Consider the following 23,615-nt stretch of genomic DNA (forward strand, 5'->3'; position numbering starts at 1 on the left):
ATATTTGCTGTTTTCAGTAGTGAGCTGCTCTTATTGTTAATATTATAAAGTACACACATACATTTGGTATGCGTCTGTAACAGACGGTGTACATTTATAGTACTTGTAAAAGTTACCGTTTTAAACCTTTGTACCCTCTGTCTGTTGTCTATTTGAGATGTGTGAATTTTCCCAGAAATTCCTTTTCACATTATCATTCTCTATTATATTTTAAACAGGGATGATTCGAAACAGGTGTGACAATCAATTCTTCTGAAGCATTCTTTAAAAGTAGTCTAAACTCTATGATTCTAATCACTTTTCTCTGTAAATTTACTAATCTGTGCAAACTATTGAAATAATTTATTGAAGCATTAAAATTAGCCAGTGTAAGCAGTATAAGAAAGCCTTCTGAATATAACTCTGGAAAATGAGAACAGAAATAGTTTTTTATTTTTCCACAGAAATATTCTAATGTTAGTTAAGCTAACTGAAAGTCACTTTTTATAGTTTTCATGAAAATAAAAATCTAGATCTTTTATTCAAATCAGTTATTCAACATTCAATGCCTCTTATTTCAATACTGACCAGACCTAACCCTTTCTACCATTTGAGAACCTGGTTGCAACACAAAGATTTTCCATTTTTATATACAATATTTTTATTTATGTTTCTGGAGCATAAATTATGAATAGTTTCTTTTTAAGCAACAAGTTATAAATTAACTGCTAATCAAACGACTCATCCATCCTTCAAATCAATTGATTTTGTGAAGCTGGTTTTTCACTAGAGGAGCCCACTCAAATACATATTCACTCTCACCTACATTACAGCAGTCCAAATTAACCTAGTAGGTACATCTTTGGTGAGGTAAACCAGAAGAAAAAAAAAATCACATGAACACAACATGAATGCGCAGACTCCAGCCTATGACTGGGCCAGGAATAAAATGTGAGAGTGCAGGCCAAATTATTATGTTACCTGGTGGCACTACAATCTAGATACCTAGTAATGCAACATGGAACATTATAAATTTAACCATACTACATTTATTATTAAACATTGTTCTAAATATTTTGAAATAAACACTACAGTAAACAGTAAAGACACAAGACATTAGAGACAGTTCAATACATTTGTTACATGCTTTAATGCAAAATTGCTAGATACTCAAATGGAAAAGTATTAAAAAAAATCACTTTTAACCTTATTGATGGATTATCAGTTAAAACAAGAATTATTACTTAGGTAGATCATTTTTCTTGGGTTTAAATCCACAGATTGATGAAAAAATGGAAATGATGCTGTAGGCGGAGAAGACCAGTATGCTATTAATAATAGCTACTCTGAAGCACAACCAATTTGAGACAATGAAAAAGGCAACTTTACAAGAGAAAATAAAAACCATTTACAACTGACTATTCTACATTCTACAGCTAGAAATGGGAGATGCAAGAAAATCAGCAGAATGTTTAAGAAAATCAAAACAATTTTGACAAGAGCAGGCTTTTGAGCCCAGCAAGTTGTCAATGCTAAATAACAATTAGCATACCACGTAAAACAGACTAAAAACAACATTTCAATATGTATATTTAAAAAACACTTTTACCATGTTATAAATAGTTAGAGATTATTTAAAAAAGTAGCATGTTTATGTTTCTTTAAACTTCAACTTGGTAACATATATATGTGCTTTGTCAATAATTAAATATAAAGTACAGTGCATTAGCATTGATGTGATGAATGTAACTGCATATAGATCTCCTGTTTTTCAAACTGTCAAGTGCTTAATGTCACTAAACACTATTCTGTAAGCAATGCTTGTTATATTTTTGTGGTACATAGTGTAATACATTTTAATTTATTTTGTTGGCAGTAAATATTTTTTGAAATTGAAACAGCTAATGAAATTAGGCATAAATCCTTACACAAAATATGTGTCTACTTTGTGGAACACCAGCCATATTTGCTGCTGAATTCTGAGGCAACTATTTATAATTAAGACTTTGACTATCATATCATATAGATGTGTGAATGGAAGTGCATCCTTTCTGAATGCAAATTACAAAGAAAGATGAATAATGTAAAGTAGCAGAAAATCTAATAAACATACTAGCCTTGGATATGAAAAGAAGGAATGACTACTAATGTGACATGCAGCAAGTATTGTTAAATTATGCAATGTTAATACTAAGAACTACAGTAAAATTAATATATTTCTCCCCTTTATCTGGTGTGACTAAGTCTTTACTTCACAGCTAAAATTGGCTTAAATTACTTTTGTGGTTTTTAAACAAATAAAAGCTGTTTATTTCAGATATTAAACTTTGGTAGAGCACCATCCCAGTTATTCTTAAAAGTATCATTTTGTTTTAAACCAGCTATTTAGAAAAATGTTTAGAGGAAAACAGTTAAGCCACCAATTACTACAAAACTGTCAGGCAACAGAAGAATTTTAAGTTGCACTTAAAGATATTATTTTAGTCTTTTTTTTATTGTATTGATTTTATTGTAATCCATACAAATAGATACATTTTTTCAAAAAATAGGATTTTAGTCTTTTTTTAAATTTTAATATCAATTAATATGTTCTCACCTTAAACTCTTTAATTCCAGTATAAATGCTAACAACTTGGACCTCCCCTTCTCCACTGGTCCGTGAGTCTGTGACGATCTCAATCACCTGGTCCAGTGCCAATCGCATGCGGTGGAAAACACCATCTTTATTAATTCTTGCAGATTCACAGTCTGGATGCCGTAAACATGTCTTTAGAATGACAAGTGGCACATGAAAAAAGCATTAGAAATATTTGCTACACATCTATGAAAATGTCAGGTCTTAATTTAACAGCAAAAATATACTGATAACCTAATTTGTAATTTAAAAAAAGTTCCACAAATAAAAATCAACAATATAACATCCTCCTCTTATTAGATTAAATAACAAAGCAATCTCAAACAACTTGCTAACTACAAACACATACTTTTTGCAGTTTTGTTTCAATTAAGTGAGTTTAGATTACATCTGACCCCCACAGGAAAGACAATTAACTGCCACAGATCATGAGTTTGTTTGAGGGCATACTAAATATGATAACCAATGGAAGTCTTGGTGTGTCATATTTTTGAATAAAATCAATTTATCATTGTAAAATCTATTTAAGATTTAAACCATGAAATAGTATTTCTAAGCAAATCAATTTACTAGTGACATCTTAAACTCTGATTAACTGTGAACCTGTCATTTTGTTACCATTGTACCTTGGAAGCTGTTAAAAGCATCATAGTGCACTTTTCAAGGACTGCTCTGGCTGCTGCCATTCTGGCTTTCTTCTTTTCATCTTTCAAGTCCTGGGAAACAAAAGAAAATAATAAGCCTGAGCAGAAGTGCTTTTTCCGTCATTATTTGAGCATCACAGATATATCTGAGGTTTTACATATTTTAAACAAAACAGCAAGTTATATAATATTTACCACAATTACAAACACATAATGAAGAATCACAGATTTAGATAGTGCTCTGCTGTGGTGTTTAAATGATTTCTGAGTGTAACAGTGGTGGACTACAAGCAACTGGTGCTGTTCAAACAACTACTGATTTTTAATATAAAGTTACTACTGATTTGAAAACATAAATAAAAAAAAGTTTTACAGACATTATCAGGGTTTACAATGGATGACCATTTTCTCCTAAAACACTTCTCTTCCACTTTCTTAAACACCATTACGCATTATCACAAAGCACCTATTTTCCAACCCATTCATTATGCTTTGCTCCACATGCACTAACCACAACAGGCAGATTTTCCAAAACGTGATTTACTAACTCAAAACAATTCTCTTTCTCAACTTTTCACTTATTATCTTTATATTCCATAGAAAAGCTCAGAATAGCCGCCTGATAGTTCTCATTTTACTGTTTTCAACGTTTGTTTCATGTTATGCTATCAACAGCCAAATGTTTTTCCCACACACCATGCTCTCTTCCATAACCTGCATAAACATTTGCTTTCAGTGTTATGGAGGCTCCATTTCAAGTCTGATCAGGGGCAGGACCTGGAAAAACTTTTGTGCACCTCCATGTTCATTTCACATCTGGCCTAATTAGCAGGACTTTCTCTAAAACAGTTCCTCAACTGACACTTAAATGGTGACCTAAATTTACATTGAAGTACACTTGTGAATATATTCTTATAAAGTAGTATCTACTTATCTGTCTATATATAGATATGTAATAGAATTTACAGATATTAAAACACAAGGACAAAAATGAAGAGGATATATTGCCTGAAGATGATTTTCAAATAGATTATAGGAATGGGACTGGATTTATCTGCATACAGTTTAGTGCTGATAGTTTTAATATATACATTTATGTAATGATTTTAATAGTTTCACATTTGTATTATAGACAGTCTAACTGGGGTACCCGGACATTCTGTATATCAAACCTCAATGATGCTGTCCAGACTTATTCTTAAAAAAATAAGATAAATATTTAAGATACAATTAACTTAACACCTTAGTCCAACAACAACATTTATTTTTATAGCACATTTTCATACAAAGTATGGAGCTCAAAGTGCTTTACAAGATATCAAGCAATTAGCTGCAAGAAAAAAAAAGTACATTTCTATACAAATAATAATGAATAAATAGTATATAACAGATAAATAATGCACTTATATAATATATATATGCAGACACTGGACTCGGCATGCTGTTACTCAAAGCTTGTTTCTATATACTACGTTCTAAATAGGTTTAAAGAGTCAAATACAATCTATGAGGTGACCTGCTTTGTTTGTGTATCTTGTCACTGTTAATTTCACACACACAGCATGTTGCCTACAGTGGACTAATAACATAGTCTATATACAGTCAGAGATTGTTAGGACTCCTGGATGTGCAAAGCTTTCATATGTGCAAATATTGTAAAACTATGGTTGCCATTCTGAAGCAGACAACAATGAACCGGTAACTTGCTTCTGACTCTCTTGAACTGTGTCCACTGTCGGCAGGACAGGTGCCAGACTACCAGGAGCCATGAATTGTTTTAAGTGAGTTGGAATATATTATGATGCTAGTGGTTGCTGACTTCAGAATTAATCATCTGTGACAAACTGTGTCAAATGTTTTTTGAACTAAGCAACTGAATTATGCATTGTTTTTATCTACTGTTAAGAGTTTTCTAGGTAAAAATGTTCAGCTGACTTGACAGAACTTTGCTTTCATAATCTTATTAGTCTGTAAATACTAGGAATCATTTAATTTCCTTTTTTGTGGACTAGAATCAAATATTCCAACTTCCTAACTCATCAGGTTATTCTTCCCTCTGTATAAATTTACTGAAGTGTTATTGATAACATCTTTCATTTCTTTCAGCTATAATAATAAAATCCAAGATAATTAATTTGTTACCTTTCCCTTATTTTTTAGTCTCCTAATCTCTTGGATGTTATTCTTATTTTTATTCCAGTTGTTTTTTCCTATATTCTTTTGGTTATGACTTTTTCTAAGCTTTTATTGCAAATTCTTCTGTAGAGTAATTTTATTAGTCTCATGTTTGTTTCATTCAGTTGTTTATTTTGGCAATGTTTTTGTTTTTTCATTTTGTTTAATTTTAGACTGTATTTACCGTTCCCAATACATCAGAATGTCAATGAAGAGACACCATGTACTGCTTAGAGTAACAATGTTCTTATCTATATTTCCAGGTGTTTCCTGATCACCAAAAAGTATGCTTTTCTCAAACTATTTACACCTCTGTGTTAATGTGCACTTGTGTATTTTAACATCTATTTTATAATTAAACACATTGTGATCAAAGTTATCATTTTCTTCATTTTCACTAACCTTTGTTCCCGGAAGCTGTGAGTTTAAGACAGCAATTACCCAGTTCTGGGATGGGGACAAATTTCCTATGCAGATATTCTGGTTTCTGTTGTTTCATTTCCAAGCTGTGTTTTCAGTCACAACTTAAAATGCCAGTGTTCACCGGATTTTTAAAAAATGATCTGTAATTAAAGTGGTGTACTTACATTTTGTCTGTCTCCTGTCAGATGAGCAAACTCCACCATCTCATTTCCAAACTGACTGAAAATTTGCACAAACTCCTGAAAGCTGCTGACCTTTTCCAAATGTTCTAAGGTCACCAAAACCTATAAAAAGATGATGTAGCAATTTGATTTTTACATAACATGAAAAACAGGAAAAAATCAGGTAGGAATGGCTAATTGCCATGAATAAAATGAGATATTAATGCATCCATACACATATTGTATATACTGTATATATACACATAAACAGTAGTGTTCAAAAATTTGGAATCAGCCAAAAATGCTTATTTTTGATAAAAATTGGTACTTAATAAAATTAATTTAAAAATATACGCAAGACATTTCTAGTGTTGCAAACAGCTAACTGCTTTATACCTTAATATTCACATATGACTGCAACATCCCATTACTCCAGTGTCCTAAAAGTAAACTTATCTTAGTTTATCTTAAATGAATCATGTTTAGAAGTTAATTGGTTATTAGGGAAATACTTAGCACTGTTGAAACCTATTTATCTGTTCAATAAAGCAAAGTAATGGTCTATCCTTGGTTTGAAAGGTACTGGGTTTCTTAAGAAACACATCCATCTATTGTTATTCTACAAAATGAAGGGTATTCCGTGCAACAGACTGCAAAGAAGCTAAATATTTCATACACAGATGTCCTTTACTGTCTTGAGTGAAGAGGGCAAACTGGATCTAACTAACACTCTGGGTCCTTAAATAAAAAACACCAAATACCAGTGTCATCTGCAACAGTGAAAATAAAAGGCTGAAAGCAACAAAAGAACACAGATGCTGGAACAACAGCTTAATGAGCAATTCCAAACTTTATGAATAATTTTACTGCCATAAAGTCAAAAATCGCAAAGAATTCTATTCTATAATTGGTATAAAATTAGCCTATTTGCATAAGGAATTCCCCTTTTGCAACAATGCTGCAAACGGTTCCTAATCACCTCCAAACCTTGCGCATAGTGATGGAAAACACTTTAATATGGTTAGCAAACTAATTGTCCTGTGTGTTTTGAATTTTCTGTTGTGGGCTTTCATAAACTGGTGAACCTTTAGCACACCCTACACCACAAAAGGTAGCTTTCTTTTTCCACCAGACAACATGAAACAGTTTTGCTAAACACTGAATTCATATAAATGTATAAACATAATTGTATGATAAAACTCTTTACTGGTCTATGATTTTGAAGTGGTGACTGCTAACTAATTGGCTTAGGTGACAATTCTTTAACTCAGTGGTTCCCAAAGTGTGGACCGCAACTCTCCTCAAAGGGGTGCTGTGAAATATTACAAAATGTTCATTATTTTATTTGCATTTTCAATGCAATGTGATAGGATGTAATGGTTTGTGGAAGCCTCTACAAATGGGTACTAGATGGCGCTCTACAATAATTAAGCTTCTCAATTGTTTTAGTAGTTTGTCAAACTTTGTCTGTACTTTGTGTTTGTATATAAATAGATGTTGGTTTTGCAATCTTGGTGCTGAATTAGTTTTCGGATATCAACCGAATATTATTGTGATTAAGTCAAGTGAAGTTTTTGAAGTATTTCTTCTTGTATGTATTTTTAAAAATGGATCAGTTTTTATTAAACAGTAATAAGCATTGTGTGAGTGAAAATAAAGAGGGCACACCGTCAACCAATGGCAAGAGTGTGAAGAAATGTAAATATCGAAAATATTCTGACAGTTATTTGAACTTTTGTTTTACGTCGAGAGAAGTCAATGGTGAATAGAGGCCTCAGTGTGTACTGTGTATGAAAGTAATGGCATCAGAGTGAATGCTACAAAGTAAGTTGAAACACCATTTAGAAAACAATCATCCCAGCATGGTTAGTAAATCTCGAGACTACTTTACCAGAAAGTTAAAAGAGTTAAATCAACAAAAAGGTAGTTTTTATAAGCAGGCATTAATACCAAGCAATGCTTTGCTGGCATCTTACAAGGTGGCACATAATCGCAAAATGTAAGAAACTACATAGCATCACAGAAGAACTCATTCTACCGGCTGCTTTAGATATGATGAAGATTATGAACAGTGAGTCTGCTGAGAAGCTGCTTTCAAAAGTTCCTTTGTCCAATAACACCATCACTCACAGAATACAGCACATAGCGGAGGAAGTCAATGATCAATTAATTAAAAAAATAAAAGAAGGAATTTGGGTTGTAGCTGGATGAGGCCACAGATGGTAATAATAATGCTCACTTGATTTGCTATGTATGGTTTATTGATGGTAATAACATTGTAGAAGACCTTCTCTTTTGTAAAAGCATCACTGCTGGTGCTAAGGCTCAAGACTTGTTTGAGAACCTTGATACTTTTATATCCAAAAATAATTTAGAGTGGACTAAGTGCATTGGAGTCTGTACTGGTGCTCAATTCTATGTCTGGCTGTTATGGAGGATTGCAGGCACTTATTCGAAGCAAAGCCCCTGATGCACTTTGGACCCATTGCGTTATTCACAGGGAAGCACTTGTGTCAAAAGTCATACATTGAACTAGGTCTTAGAATATGTAGTGAATGTAGTAAACTTTATAAAAACTCAGCCATTGAAGGCAAGGTTTTTCAAAAAACTATGGTAGGATATGTTATCTGAGCACACGTCTTTGTTGTGCTACAGCACTTTGCAGTGGCTCTCTCGTGGTAATATTTTGTCTCGTACATTTGAACTGTGACAGGAAATGTATATTTTTTTTAAAGAGGAAGACCTCAAGTATACCGAAAATTTTGTGAATGAAGATTGGTAAAAACTAGCATACTTAAGTGATATTTTTGAAAAGCTAAATGCTCTTAAATATCTCCCTGCAGGGAAGCAACAAGCACCTTTTACAGTTGATTGAGAAAATTTCAGCTTTTATTAAAAAAAAAAACTATGGAAAACAAAAATGAATGAAGATGGAGGCATTTATATCAATAAATTTGCATGGATTCAAGATCCATTTAATGCCAGTGCTCCATCTGAATTTACTGCTGCAGAAGAAGAAATTCTTATTGAGTGGTATTGGGACATTACATTGAAAACAAAACTGAATTTTGGATATCCATAAAAGACGAATATCCCCTTCTGAGTGGTAAAGGTCAGAGAATTTTAATTCCATTTGCGACTTCTTTTTTGTGAGAAGCTGGGTTTTCGGTGGTCGCTGTGATAAAAATCAATGTGGAGAAGGAAACAAGGGTGGCTGTGTCCAGTGTGATTCCAAGATTGGAGAAAATGTGCGCTGAGCAACAGTCTCATCCATCCCAAGAATTATAATTAGTTGAATTTGTTCAATTACATTTTTTGTAATCTTTAAATACATGTTTTATTTATTTTTACCTAACCCTTTAATTACAAAAAATTATTGGCTATTTCGCAACGTATACTTATTAGAATTTGATGTTCGCCTTGGGAAAACCTCGATTCAGCAAGGGAGCTGAGAATCAAAAAAGTTTGGGAACCACTGGTTTAACTGTTAAATTATGGCGAGGTCTTTTACAATAAGCAATTGTACATTTACAGTCAAATGTTTTACAGTGTATGCCTAAGTATATTATATATGTGCATTGAATCTCTGTGAATACTACAGGTCCCATTAATATCATGAACTATGGTAAATTATCCATACATCCATCCATCCGTTATCCAACCTGCTATAACCTAACAATAAGGTCATAGGGGTCTGCCGGAGCCAATCCCAGCCAACACAGGGCGCAAGGCAGGAAACAAACCTCAGGCAAGGTGCCAGCCCACCGCAGATGGTAAATTTTTTTTTTTTTTCAATGTTATTATATTACAGGAAACAAATTCATTAATGTACCTTGTTTCGGGAATTGATGATCTGCTTGATAACTATTCTGTCTGCCAGCACAAGGACCTTAGTAACTGATGACAAGAGCATTCTTGCTGCCTTTACCATCCCGGTCTTGTCACTGAAAATTGTTGCTCGTTCATCTGACTCAGGCTGATCCAATGTAATCACATCAGTGAGCTGTGCAATAGTATCTCCTAAATGTACAGAAACAAGAAAAAACATACCACGAGGCTTAACATGATATGCTTCACATAAACCACAAAAGAAAAATATATATATATGTATTTTTTGCTCGTAATGTCTGTATTTTTACATTCACCCATATGCTATAGTTCCTGTTGTTTAATTGCATGCACCTGCTGATGGAAAGACACCCTTCCCAAGCTTGTGTCTGGTTCATTAATAATGCTTCATTCTTAACACCATTTTGAAAAAGCTTCTGGAAAAACCCTTATGAATGGATACTAGCCCTCAATAAATCTTCTCCAGGTGCCAGGAAAGAAGAAAAGTGTAAAGCAAAGTATAACACCCACATTATCTCTTTGCAGATCTTACATGGCCTGAGTTAACTCTGTTCTGTCCAAGATCTAGCTGTTTAATAACCATAAAACACTTTGACAAGAGTTATTAAATAATGTAATGAGCTGCCTTAATTACAGATAAATACCAAGGATCTATTGTATTCTATAAAACTTTGCAAAAAGCTGATAATCTGAAATATAGTCATAAACGACAGAAACGTCAAAACACTGATACGCCTTCACCTCTTACCTTAGAGCATCACAAGATTAATTCCTATTCCAGAAGAAAAAACATCTGTTCACGTGAAAGACAATAGAACTTTCTATAGAAAAGCCACATGTATGAACAAGAATATAAATATATGTACACTTAAGTAATGTGTATGTGTAAAAATGAGCAATAAGCAATTCTGTAGCATATGAGCAGTTGGGAATCAAACTAAAAGAAATGGGAGTTCAGGGTGTTGTTTTTAGAATTGGGCCAGACACAGGAAGCAGAGAGTGATGGTGCGAAGAACTCTATCAGAATTGGCTAATGTTAAGAGTGGTGTTCCACAGGGGTTAGTGCTTGGGCCACTACTATTTTTAATATGTATAAATGACATGGATAGGAATATAAGTAATAAGCTGGTTACGTTTGCTGATGATACCTAGACAGGTGGATTTGCAGATAATTTGGAATCTGTTATATCATTACAGAAGGACTTGGATAGCATACAGGCTTGGGCAGATTTTTGGCAGATGAAATTTAACATCAGTAAAATGTAAAGTATTACACATAGGCAGCATAAATGTTAGGTTTGAATACACAATGGGTGGTCTGAAAATCGAGAGTGCACCTTATGAGGATTTAGTTGTCATAGTGGACTCTAAGCTATCGACTTCCCCACAGTATTCAGAATCCATTAAGAAGGCAAACGGAATATCAGGCTATGTTTCGTTCTGTTTTTTTTTTTCCTTTTGGGGAGCTTTATCTAGTAACTGCACATGCACTTTCTTGGGGAAGTACCCTTGGGAATTAGCGCAGATATAAAAAGTTGCTCCCCACAATGGATTTAGGTAGTGGAATTCTTGTTTTGGGCCAAAATTGTTGCTCCTGGGGAATTTATTTAGTAACTGTACCTGCACTTTATTTCACCCTGGGCAGTGCCAAATAAAACTTCCGTAACAACTTCAACAACAATTATTTATATAGCAAGTTTTCATACAAACAATGTAGCTCACAGTTCTTTTAAAGAAGATGTCAAAGAGAAAGTTACAAGAAAAGAGAAACAAGATGAGGCAATAATATTAAAGAATAAGTAACAAAGAAATAAAACAAAAACAGATTAATCTAAATGATCTTAAAAACAGAAAAATATCAAGCAGAAGAGTAATGCCCTTATATATAGTGTCAAATTCTAAGTCTCTAAGGATGGGTCCAGTGATAAGTTAAATGGCTGGGAGGACAGAAAAAAAATCTCAGCACACAACATATCGGCAACTTCACATTAGCCACCCATTTTCAAATATTTGGGTTGAAAGTTATTACAGTAATCCTAATTGTTGAATTAAATTGTATTAATTACTGATTTAGTACTTCATCTGCTGGTTTGTACTTAGCTTATACATAGATAAACTAAACTATCCATCCATCCATCCACTTTCCAACCCGCTGAATCCGAACACAGGGTCACGGGGGTCTGCTGGAGCCAATCCCAGCCAACACAGGGCACAAGGCAGGAACCAACACAGGGCACAAGGCAGGAACCAATCCTAGGCAGGACACACACAAACACCAAGCACACACTAGGGCCAATTTAGATTCGCCAATCCACCTAACCAGCATGTCTTTGTACTGTGGGAGGAAACCAGACCGCCCGGAGGAAACCCACGCAGACACGGGGAGAACATGCAAACTCCACGCTGGGAGGGCCTGGGAAGGGAACCCAGGTCTCCTAACTGCGAGGCAGCAGCGCTACCACTGCGCCAACATGCCTAGATAAACTAATGTGAGAGTAACTATATCAAAAGTTTAACAGAATTAATTTTCTTTTAGAAAATTACAAAATCTAACAAACTTTTTAGCATCTGAATCTTTACTTCTGTCCATTTTCTCAACTTACATAAAGTATGCTGAATAGGTAACTACATATTTTGCAGCACAACTACACTTACAGCAACAAATAAATTAATAAATAAATAATCACCAATAGATACAATTGGATGCTAGCTCACTGCTTGCTTATTCTGTGACTACCAGATTTGCCTCCACACCTCCCAAAAAACAGGAAAGGCAGTTTTTGCTAATGACAGATGAAAAAGGATCTTTGTGGAATGGATGTGGACAATAGTGCCAAGATATGTTACATTTATACAAGGCACTGACACATAGGGGTAGGGCATGTGAAGGGAGAAAAAAATGGGTTTCAACTATGGAGCTAGAGTAGAAAACAAAAATAAACTTACAAGCCAATTAATACACTTTATTGTTCTATTGACTGATAACAATTAAAGACAAGGCAAACACAACATGCACAGTGAAAATTAATATCAAAATGGAAAATCAGATGCAATCCAAAGTGTACTGCAAACATTAAGTGTATTTTGTTTCTTACGTTACCAGTGAAAAATCATTTAAGGTTTTATTTATGAACACTGGCAAAGGCATTAGGGACACTATACATCATAAAAAATAAAACACACTAATTACTGGAATTTCTAGGGTTTTCACCAGTGAAAAGTTTAGCTGCTGGCTCATACTGAATAATCTAGAGAATAAGAGGAAGCAAAATTGAACAAATCAACATTACTGAAATATGTTACTATTAACTTCATTAAAAGTATAGATTATTAACCAATTTGAAAAACACAAAAAATCTGATAGCAGGAAATGCTAGTGCTAAAAATATATTGGTTAACTGCAGTCTTAGATTACATGGTAACTACCAAAATAAGACTCAAAAAACAAACATGTACCAATAAAAAGAAGCATAATGAATGTTTCAGTTATTTTTCAAAACATAATGAAAATAAAAACAAATCAGCAATTTATCCACCTCAAATGAACATGGGTCATTAGAATAGCTAAATAATGAACAGTGTTGCAAACCAAGCATAACACAGCACAGACAATACATTGCGATAAGAAAGAAAACAAAGTGTCACCCTGTAAACTACTAAAATAATTTTTAACAATTTTTTTTATGTAGCAACCTTTACAAAAGATATACGGCCATATCAAGAAACCAGATTAATTTCCGTTCTGAGCTCAATATCATGTGAAAGTTTTGTGATTAAACACGATTAGACTTTCTTTTATAATGTTGAATGAAAGGCTCCATAGGAACAATCTTTTCCAGCCATCACTATATAGCTATGATATTAAAATTAGAAGAAAACTGAGTACATCATGTTTCTCAGTACATCAGATAAAAAATGCAGCTAATAAACAATACTAGCAAAATAAGTATGATTTTTTTTTTTTTAATCAGATCAACATTTTGTAAAATGGTCTTACTTAAAGCTGGAGTTTTAGACCCCAGTGAAAATTAGAGCCATATGAAATACTACATTTTAAATGCACATACTTGCTTGACATACAGAAAGATCTTGTCCTGGATGCTTTTCTGTCATGACTAAAGAGATGTAGAATAAAATTCAAAAGTTTCAAGGCAGGTAGGAGCAGAATTCCTAAAAAAATGTAATAGGTGCTCCAATAGAGTGTATAAATATGCCAAACTGTGGAATGAGGTAAGGCTTGCGAAATACCAGTGAATTCTGCTTTTACCTGGAGGGGATACTTCAAAACAATGTATACAGAAGTAGTAGTACTATTAGTAACAATAATGTTATGAGTATTTTGGAATCCTAGGACTACACACTAGGGTTATTTGTGTAAAGATGTGAAAACTGAAATTAAAAAGATTTGCAGCTCCTGAAAAAATGATTATGTATCCAAGGTAGAAAAAAATATAATAAACAAGTTGGATAGATTTTCAATTGACTCTACATTAGGTGTGGTAGCATATTTTGGGGTCTCAGACCCTGTTTCTGAAGGTGTTATTCTACCAAATCAGTTATTTCTAGTATTGTGCATTTTCCTTTATTTCTTTGATAATATTGTTTTTTGTCCCTGAAATCAATATTACTTTTAAGTTCTTTAAAGATCCTCTTGTTTCTTTTCAAATACTGTACATGTATATTTTATCATTTCGGGCGATGAGGGTGTGGATGTGCAGCTAGATTTTAAGATACAAAAAATGTGACTTTGCTATCAAAACTACTGCAGACTTATTTACCGTAAATACCTGCTCGATACCAAAAGTAATATAATGGCACATAATATCCATGCACCATTTCATGCAACATTTAATCATATTAGTTTCTCACTTCCAAACAACTTCTTCATTTAATGGCATAAATGACATTGGTTCTAGTGGTACCCCCAGCAACAATGAACATCTGTGACTCTTGTCCTAAAACTCAGTATTACTAGGTCACTGTTAAAAAGTGGCCATTACGAAATGTTCCAGGCCATCACTGTTAATAAAAGTCTCTCTCGTTTAAAATTGGCTAAAATATTTCCAGGGTATGATCCAACCTGCGAACGCTGTAATCAAGTTCCGGCCTCACTGGGCCACATGTTTTGGGCCTGCACCAAATTAACATCATTCTGGACCAAAATCTTTAAATGCTTTTCAGGCAGCCTTGGTGTCACAATCTCTCTTAATCCACAAACAGCTGTGCTTGGGATACTCCCAGAGGGGCTTAAAGTGGAGAAGAACAAACAAACTGATTGCCTTTACTACACTATTGGCACATAGACTTATCTTGTTCAACTGGATGAATCCTAACTTTATATTATTTGAAACTGGAATAAATCAAATTCGCACTTAGAGGATCCGTATAAAACGTTTTCAAAACCTGTCACGATCTACTCAGTAACATTTTAGAATAAGCATTTAAAATGAGGAAGCAAATTCTCTCCCCTCTTTTACTCCATTTACCTTTATTCATTTATTAATTTATCTATTTACTTATTTTTACGAGCTTAATGTTTTACACTGCTGGCCTAGCTCTCTTTCACAGGGGTGGGGTTGATTTATTTTGAACCTATTTTTGTAAATCTTGATTTATTTGTATGGAATGTTATTTGATTTTAATAAAATTGATAAAATTAAAAAAAAAAAGTGTCAATCAGAGTCAATCATGGGACAGAAATAGTTTGTGTGTTCGTGTGTGTGTGTGATAAATTAGGTCAATCATCATAGATATAACAACCTTTCTGTAGTGGAAATATCTATCTGTACTACCTAAAAATTGAAAAAAAATATCTTTGGTAAAATTAAAAAAAACCTTCCAGCAACCCTGTGTATTGTACATGATCGTGCACTAATGGATTAATGAGGTCACCATCACAGCAGACGAGCAAACCAGAGAAAGAACAACTTTATTCTCAAAAAGAAATGCCATACTGTACATACATATGCAATACTGTATTCTCTCTCTGAATACTGCAGCCAACTTAATGCTGCATAAAAGGTAACAATGTTTCCTGAACTGAGCCACACTCTGCATTGGGTGTATACAAGACATTACCCTATGCTTCCTGGAAATTGTAGTGTATGCACAAGCTTTAGATAAATCCACATAAGCAGAGACTCTGTTATCATTTTTGTGTGCAACAGAACATTCACACTACAATACTTTGTACGTTTCTACTTTTAATTTAATTTTCCTTTATTGTTAAGAAGTTGAGTTTTGTTTATTTCAGACTTGTTTCCAAATAACAAGATACAATTGCTATACTGTACTTGAGCTGTCTGCACAGATGCCTGCTTTCACAATTTTTTACCCAATATAAAAAATATTTAGAAAGGAACTATTTAAAAAGGATAAGAAATTGACATATACTTATTCGCTATCAGAAATATAACAGAAACAATGGTTGTAATTTGTGACTATGCAGAGTAAGTCATCCAATTCAATAACATTTTCGATTAACAGCAAACATTGGCTTCTAATAATACAATTGGTTGGAATCTTAACTTGCATTCTCTGTAGATGTTAAGGATTAGTGTTACCCACCCTTGCCTTAGGCAAACACTTCGCCACAAAGGAGAACATTTTTCTTAATTAGATGCCCATATTTACAGTAATTAAATCTTTATTCCTCAATAACAGGACAAAATTTCTACCAGTTCTTCTCGAAAGCAGGCTTTAAATAAACTAACCCTTCTAGTGGCAAAGAAATGATAGATTATCTGTCACTTTGCCCTGTGACGAGTTGGTGTGGTGCTCAATGCAGAGGTGGTTCTTAATTTACTCTTGATGCTGCCCAGACAGCTTCATATAGTAAGTCTTGTGGGCCTTTAAAGGAAGTAAAGTCTGGAAACAGAAAAAAATGACCTATGTGGGGAGGCAAACCAGTATCCTCCATAAATTTAAACAGCAAAGTCCTCAGATTAAATATTTTCAACTCTTATTACTGCAATGTCAAAATTTTCCAAAAAGATAAAAAAAATGAGCAAGGCACTTTAGCCCCACTACAATATATAAATGAATATGCAATATTACCAAGAAAATGAGCTTAGAGGTGTCTGTTCAGCAGGTAGGTCACTTACCAGCCCTTCGTGCCTCTAGGCACGCAAAACTCATTTCCTCTTTCAGCTCTTCATTCTCTAATGCTATGGCCTCTCCTACTGTAACAAATCTTCCAACAGCCAGGTTCACTGCTTGCCCAACTCTCTGAATGGCATGTAGTGTTTTTTCTGACTTCTTTGGCTTATCTTTGTGATTGATCAAGGTGGTAATCTGAAATGAAAAGAAAGCAATATACTGATATAAAGCTTTACTACTATTGAATTTTAAATGCTTTTATTTATACATTAGAGTACATCCTGAGAAGCCATATATCTGACTCTTGAGGAAAAAATGTTGCTATTTATCAAAAAAGACTGTGTTAATTTTCAAAAATACTGTCTTATTGCACAAAAGAACTGCATTATTTCTTAGATACTGTAAGAATATGTCGTTTACTCAAAAAGTAATGTGTTGTTTTAAATTGTAAGTGCATAATTTTGTAAATATGCATTATTTTACACATTTGTCATATGATTCCAAACAGTAGCATTGCCTGCACATACGCTTTTCTGTTCTAGGAGCACACAGAAAGAGGCTTACTGTGGGTTATGTAGGCAATCAGGGAACAGATGCCTAAATAATCTTGTTATAGATAATATTTTAAAATGGTGTGATAAGGTGGCACAATAGCGTGTGTTCCTGCCTTGTAGCTCTAGAGGCTCAAATCAGTCACGTTCATTGTCTATGCAAACATTTACTGAAATCAATCTGACTGGTACAATAGTCAATGTACAACTTCCCTGTACTATACAGCAAAATTAAAATTAGATTTAAAATTTCTAGATTTATTTTTGGGTCTGGATTGCCTATTATACATGTACAAAATATTTTTCTACCTGTTCTAGGACACAAATCACATAAGCACTGTGCTATTGGGATCAAAAAAGCAGTAAGTTTGTGCAATAATACAACCATATTTGCAAAATAATGCAGTTGTTTTGAGAAATAATGTAATCATGTAATGCAATACTATTTAGAAATAACACAATAAATGTGTGGCACAATGCAGTACATTTGCAAAACAATTTTTTTTTGAGTTAGCCATGACTTTCCAGATCTCAAAAAAAAAAAAAAAATATCTAAAAACACAGCTCAACATCCTAAAACAAACACATCCACTCAGGTCCAATTTAAAATTAGCAATATCCTAATTCACATATTTACAATAAGGAAGGAAAACGGAATATTCTGAGAAAATCCCATGCAGTCATATGGAGAATAGGCACATTTCACAAGGACAGAAGTTGGGTTATGTATTCCAACCAGGGGTGCTTTGTTAATGAGGCAGAGATGCTAACTACTGTGCCACAACACTACCCCAACACAAACTCCACCTCCCTAACATTTTTTTCTGTAAACATACAGACTAACATATATAACTTCACCTCATGATAAAAAGGCATATCAGGAAAGAAAATATATAGTGCAAATTAACTAAAAATATCAACTGAGGAAGGCTATTAAAGCATTCATGTTGAATGGATGCCATACAGCTTGAGGAGGTTGTAATGTTATTGAAATACAGCACAGGTTAAATGACATCAAAGATCTGCATAAAGAGAAAAATTGCCAAACTTCTAATAATTATTTTTTAATGTGCAAGGTCAGTAACAGTAATGTAAAAAATAGGTCTATGTGAGGGGTAGGCCTGAAATATAACATGAACATGACATACTTGGTGCAGTCTCTTTAACATACTGTATCTTTTACAAGTACTGTACCATAAATTTATATCAGCTGTTACAGACAAATTTTTTTTATTATATAATAGTAATAATAATAGCAGCTCACTATGGTAAATGTGGGGAGAACCCAGGATTGAACCAGCAACCTCTTGATTAGAGACAGCCAAGCAGATATGTCTAATTCGTATCGACTGATATTTGGGCTTCAGTTTTTACTCATTGACTGTAACATGCAAATTGAACAATTTCCTTTTTTTCAGTTGTATTCTTGAATAAAAGTGCACTTATTTTGTTATACCTTTTGTGGAAGCGTTTATTTGATATTTAGACTTCAGTCTTCACACATTACAATTCACATCAACATTTTGTCATTACTATAACATGAAAAAAGTTTCTGTTTTAGTTATTTTATTTATTGCCTCGTATTTCCTGTCATCCTATATTTGCACAGATCACTGTAGACTGGAACACATATGAGACGTATGTATTCTAAATAACGATATATTATTTACCTTATACAATTCCAGACACCTATCTCCCAGATAAAGAGAGTTCAGCTGTGAGAATTTTGTGTCTAACTCAGTAGAGGATGAGTGAGCAGACTGCCTGCTACCAGTACTGATTGACACATTTGCAAAACAAAGACACTGTTGAGGAGGTGCAAGGGAATTTAAGGTGGCCCAGCATTACAAATATTTTCATAGGCTTCAGGGATTCTAATGCTAATAAATTTCAGGGTTGCGGGGACCATAGGCTATTGTCCCCTCCTCCTTGAACCGTCACCTTATCGTGGTGGAGGGTTTGTGTGTCCCAATGATCCTAGGAGCTATGTTGTCCGGGGCTTTATGCCTGGTAGAACCACCAAGGCAAACTGGTCCTAGGTGAGGGATGAGACAAAAGCGGTTCAACAAACCTCCAATGAAGAAAAAAACTTTGGACGACGTTTTCCCTTGCCGGACGCGGGTCACGGGCCCCCTCTGGAGCCAGGCCTGGAGGTGGGGCTCGATGGCGGCGCCTGGTGGCGGGCCTGCACCCATGGGGCTCGGCGGGCACAGCCGAAGAGGTAGCGTGGGTCCTCCTCCCCATGGGCTCACCACCTATGGGAGGGGCCAAGGAGGTTGGGTGCAGTGTGAGTTGGGTGGTGGCGAGGCGGGACCTTGGCGGTCTGATCCTCGGCTACAGAAACTGGCTCTTGGGGCGTGGAATGTCACCTCTCTGAAGGGAAGGAGCCTGAGCTAGTGCTTGCGAGGTGAGAGGTTCGGCTAGATATAGTGGACTCACCTCGCGCACAGCTTGGACTCTGGAACCAATCTCCTTGAGAGGGGCTGGACTCTCTACCACTCTGGAGTTGCCCCGGTGAGGCGCCGAGCAGGTGTGGGCATACTTATTGCCCCGACTTGGAGCCTGTGCATTGGGGTTTACCCGGTGGGCGAGAGGGTGGCCTCCCTCCGCCTTGGGTGGGGAAGGGTCCTGACTGTTGTTTGTGCGTATGCGCGAACAGCAGTTTGGAGTATCCACCCTTTTGGAGTCTCTGGAGGGTTGCTAGAGGGCATACCTTCTGGGGATTCCCTCGTTTTGCTGGGAGACTTCAATGCTCCGTGGGCAATGACAGTGAGACCTGGAAGGGCGTGATTGGGAGGAATGGCCCCGATCTGAACCCGGCGGTGTTTTGTTATTGGACTTCTGTGCTCGTCATGGATTGTCCATAACGAACACCATGTTCAAGCATAAGGGTGTTCATATGTGCACTTGGCACCAGGACACCCTAGGCCTCAGGTCGATGATCGACTTTGTGGTGTGTCGTGGACTTGCGGCCATATGTCTTGGACACTTTCGGGTGAAGAGAGGCGAGCTGTCAACTGATCACCACCTGGTGGTGAGTTGGCCGATGGTGGGGAAGATGCGGTCAGACCTGGTAGGCCCAAGCGTGTTGTGAGGGTCTGCTGGGAGCGGCTGGCAGAGTCCCCTGTCAGAAGTAGCTTCAACTCCCACCTCCGGCAGAACTTCAACCCGTCCGAGGGAGGTGGGGACATTGAGTCGAATGGGCCATGTTCCGTGCCTCTATTGTTGAGGCGGCTGACGGAGCTGTGGCGCAAGGTGGTGGTGCCTGTCGTGGCGGCAATCCCGAACCCGTTGGTGGACACGGCGGTGAGGATGCCGTCAAGCTGAAGAAGAGTCCTATAGGACTTTTTGTCCTGTGGGTCTCTGGAGGCAGCTGATAGGTACCGGCAGGCCAAGCGGAGCAGCGGCCGGTTGTTGCTGAGGCAAAACTTCGGGCATGGGAGGAGTTTGGAGGCCATGGAGAGCGACTTTGGACGGCCGAGGAGATTCTGGTCCACCGTCCGGCGTCTCAGGAGGGAAGCAGTGCAGTGTCAACACCGTATATGGTGGGGATGGTGCGCTGCTGACCTCGACTTCGGGCGTTGTGGGTGGTGGGAGGAGTACTTGAAGACCTCCTCAATCCCACTAACATGCCTTCCAATGAGGAAGCAGAGCCTGGGGACTCTGAGGTGGGCTCTCCCATCTCTGGGACTGAAGTCACCGAGGTGGTCAAAAACTCCTTGGTGGCAGGGCCCGGGGTGGATGAGATCGCCGGAGTTCCTTAAGGCTCTGGATGTTGTAGGACTGTCTTGGTTGACCGTCTCTGCAACATCGCATGGACATCGAGGACAGTGCCTCTGGATTGGCAGACCGGGGTGGTGGTCCCCTCTTTAAAAGGGGACGGAGGGTGTGTTCCAACTATAGAGGGATCACACTCCTCAGCCTCCCTGGAAAAGTCTATTGGGGTTCTGGAGAGGAGGGTCCGTCGGATAGTGAACCTCGGATTCAGGAGGAACAGTGTGGTTTTAGTCCTGGTGCGGAACAGTGGACCAGCTCTTCACCCTTAGCAGAGTCCTGGAGGGTGCATGGGAGTTTGCCCGACCGGTCTACATGTGTTTTGTGGACTTGGAAAGGCATTGACCGTGTCCCTCGGGAATCCTGTGGGGGTGCTCGGGAGTATGGGGTACGGACCCCTGATAAGAGCTGTTGGTCTCTGTACAACGGTGTCAGAGCTTGGTCCGCATTGCGGCAGTAAGTCGAGCCCGTTTCCAGTGAGAGTTGGACTCCGCCAGGGCTGCCCTTTGTCACCGATTCTGTTCATAACTTTTATGGACAGAATTTCTAAGCGCAACCAGGGTGTTGAAGGGGTCGGTTTGGTGGACTCAGGATTGGGTCACTGCTTTTGCAGATGATGTTGTCCTGTTTGCTTCATCAGGCCGTGATCTTCAGCTCTCTCTGGATCGGTTAGCAGCTGAGTGTGAAGCGGCTGGGATGAGAATCAGCACCTCCAAATCCGAGAGCATGGTCCTCAGCGGAAAGGGTGGAGTGCCCTCTCAGGGTTGGGAGAGATCCTGCCCCAAGTGGAGGAGTTCAAGTATCTCGGGGTCTTGTTCACGAGTGAGGGAAGAATGGGCGTGAGATCGACAGGCGGATCGGTGCGGCATCCGCAGTGATGCGGGCTCTGCATCGGTCTGTCGTGGTGAAAAGGAGCTGAGCCGTAAGGCAAAGCTCTCAATTTACCAGTCGATCTACGCTCCTACCCTCACCTATGGTCATGAGCTATGGGTAGTGACGAAAGAGCGAGATCGCGAATACAAGCGGCTGAAATGAGTTTCCTACGCAGGGTGTCTGGGCTTTCCCTTAAAGATAGGGTGAGAAGCTCAGTCATCCGGGAGGGGCTCAGAGTAGAGCCGCTGCTCCTCCGCATCGAGAGGAGTCAGATGAGGTGGCTCGGGCATCTGATCAGGATGCCTCCTGGGCGCCTCCCTGGTGAGGTGTTCGGGCACGTCCAACGGGAGGAGGCCCGGGGAAGACCCAGGACAGCTGGAGGGACTATGTCTCCCGGCTGGCCTGGGAGCATGGGATTCTCCGGAAGAGCTGGAAGAAGTGGCGGGGAGAGGAAGTCTGGGCCTCTCTGCTTAAGCTGCTGCCCAGCGACCCGACCTCGGATAAGCGGAAGAGGATGGATGGATGGATGAAATCAGAAGAGGTGTGGGTACTGCATACCCACTTCAATCACTGACTGTAATTATAGTAGCAGGAAGAAACTGGCTGGTATGTTCTGCCATCTAAACTATCTGAAGAAAAAAATAAAAATAAAAATCACCTGTGGCATACTGGAAAGCATGTCTAAGGCACAGGGAAGAGGAGTGAGAGTTAGAAAATAAGAAAAAAAACAGTAAAGAAATCTGAAAAGTTTAAGTAAAGATCCCTGCAAGTGATATGAAAGGAATATAGAGAGCACAGTATAGAAGAATGAGGGCTATAAATGTAAAAAAAAAAATTACAAAAAAGTGTAAAGAAATGTCTTCACAGAAAGAAGTTTTCTTGTTTTGCAGCTTTTCTCACTGTCAATAAAAATATATACCGATACATTTTTTGCATTTCTAGGAAGGATACATACAGTGGTATTTAGAGTTTGCTAACTAGGGACAACCTTTTCGTTCTTTTCCCTTCAATAATAGTTGAAAGTGATTTCAATGTTGAAACATTTTAATAAATCATGAATCGTCAATAATTTTAAAAAATTGAAAGCTTTATTTATTGCCATATTGACCAGCCTTAAGTTAAAAGAAGTCTAAATCCAAAATGCATGTTTGTCCTCTCACCTATTGCATCTAACTGGACTGAACGAACTTATAAAACACACCAATCAGATGCATCCATCTCACTAGATACTTTTTTTTCCCCAAAAATGAGACATTTATAATGACTGATTGAACATACATCATTTTATTCCTGTTAAATACAGGATTTGATTGTCTTGTTAACGATTCTGGCAAATGCTAAGACAGTGCACGTATGTGTCACTTACAATTATATCAGTCCATGTATGTGTCTTATAATTATAATTCTTAAAATAAATATGATTAATGATTAGCATTAGTTCTCCTAAACATAT

General features: G+C 37.0%; 1 protein-coding gene across 1 annotated transcript in view; it reads right to left on the reverse strand.

The window, feature by feature from the left end:
- The window catches only part of ctnnal1 (catenin (cadherin-associated protein), alpha-like 1), a 160,028-nt gene that overhangs the window by 39,127 nt on the left and 97,286 nt on the right, over positions 1-23,615 (reverse strand). Inside the window, exons 2-6 of the mRNA XM_039737064.1 lie at positions 16,970-17,159; positions 9,850-10,037; positions 6,021-6,140; positions 3,241-3,330; positions 2,576-2,746 (exon numbers count right to left, since the gene is read on the reverse strand). Coding sequence (XP_039592998.1) covers positions 2,576-2,746; positions 3,241-3,330; positions 6,021-6,140; positions 9,850-10,037; positions 16,970-17,159 — 759 coding nt within the window. The remainder of the gene's footprint in view (positions 1-2,575; positions 2,747-3,240; positions 3,331-6,020; positions 6,141-9,849; positions 10,038-16,969; positions 17,160-23,615) is intronic.

The sequence above is a fragment of the Polypterus senegalus genome, chromosome 15 (assembly GCF_016835505.1).
Source record: "Polypterus senegalus isolate Bchr_013 chromosome 15, ASM1683550v1, whole genome shotgun sequence".
Lineage (NCBI taxonomy): Eukaryota > Metazoa > Chordata > Cladistia > Polypteriformes > Polypteridae > Polypterus > Polypterus senegalus.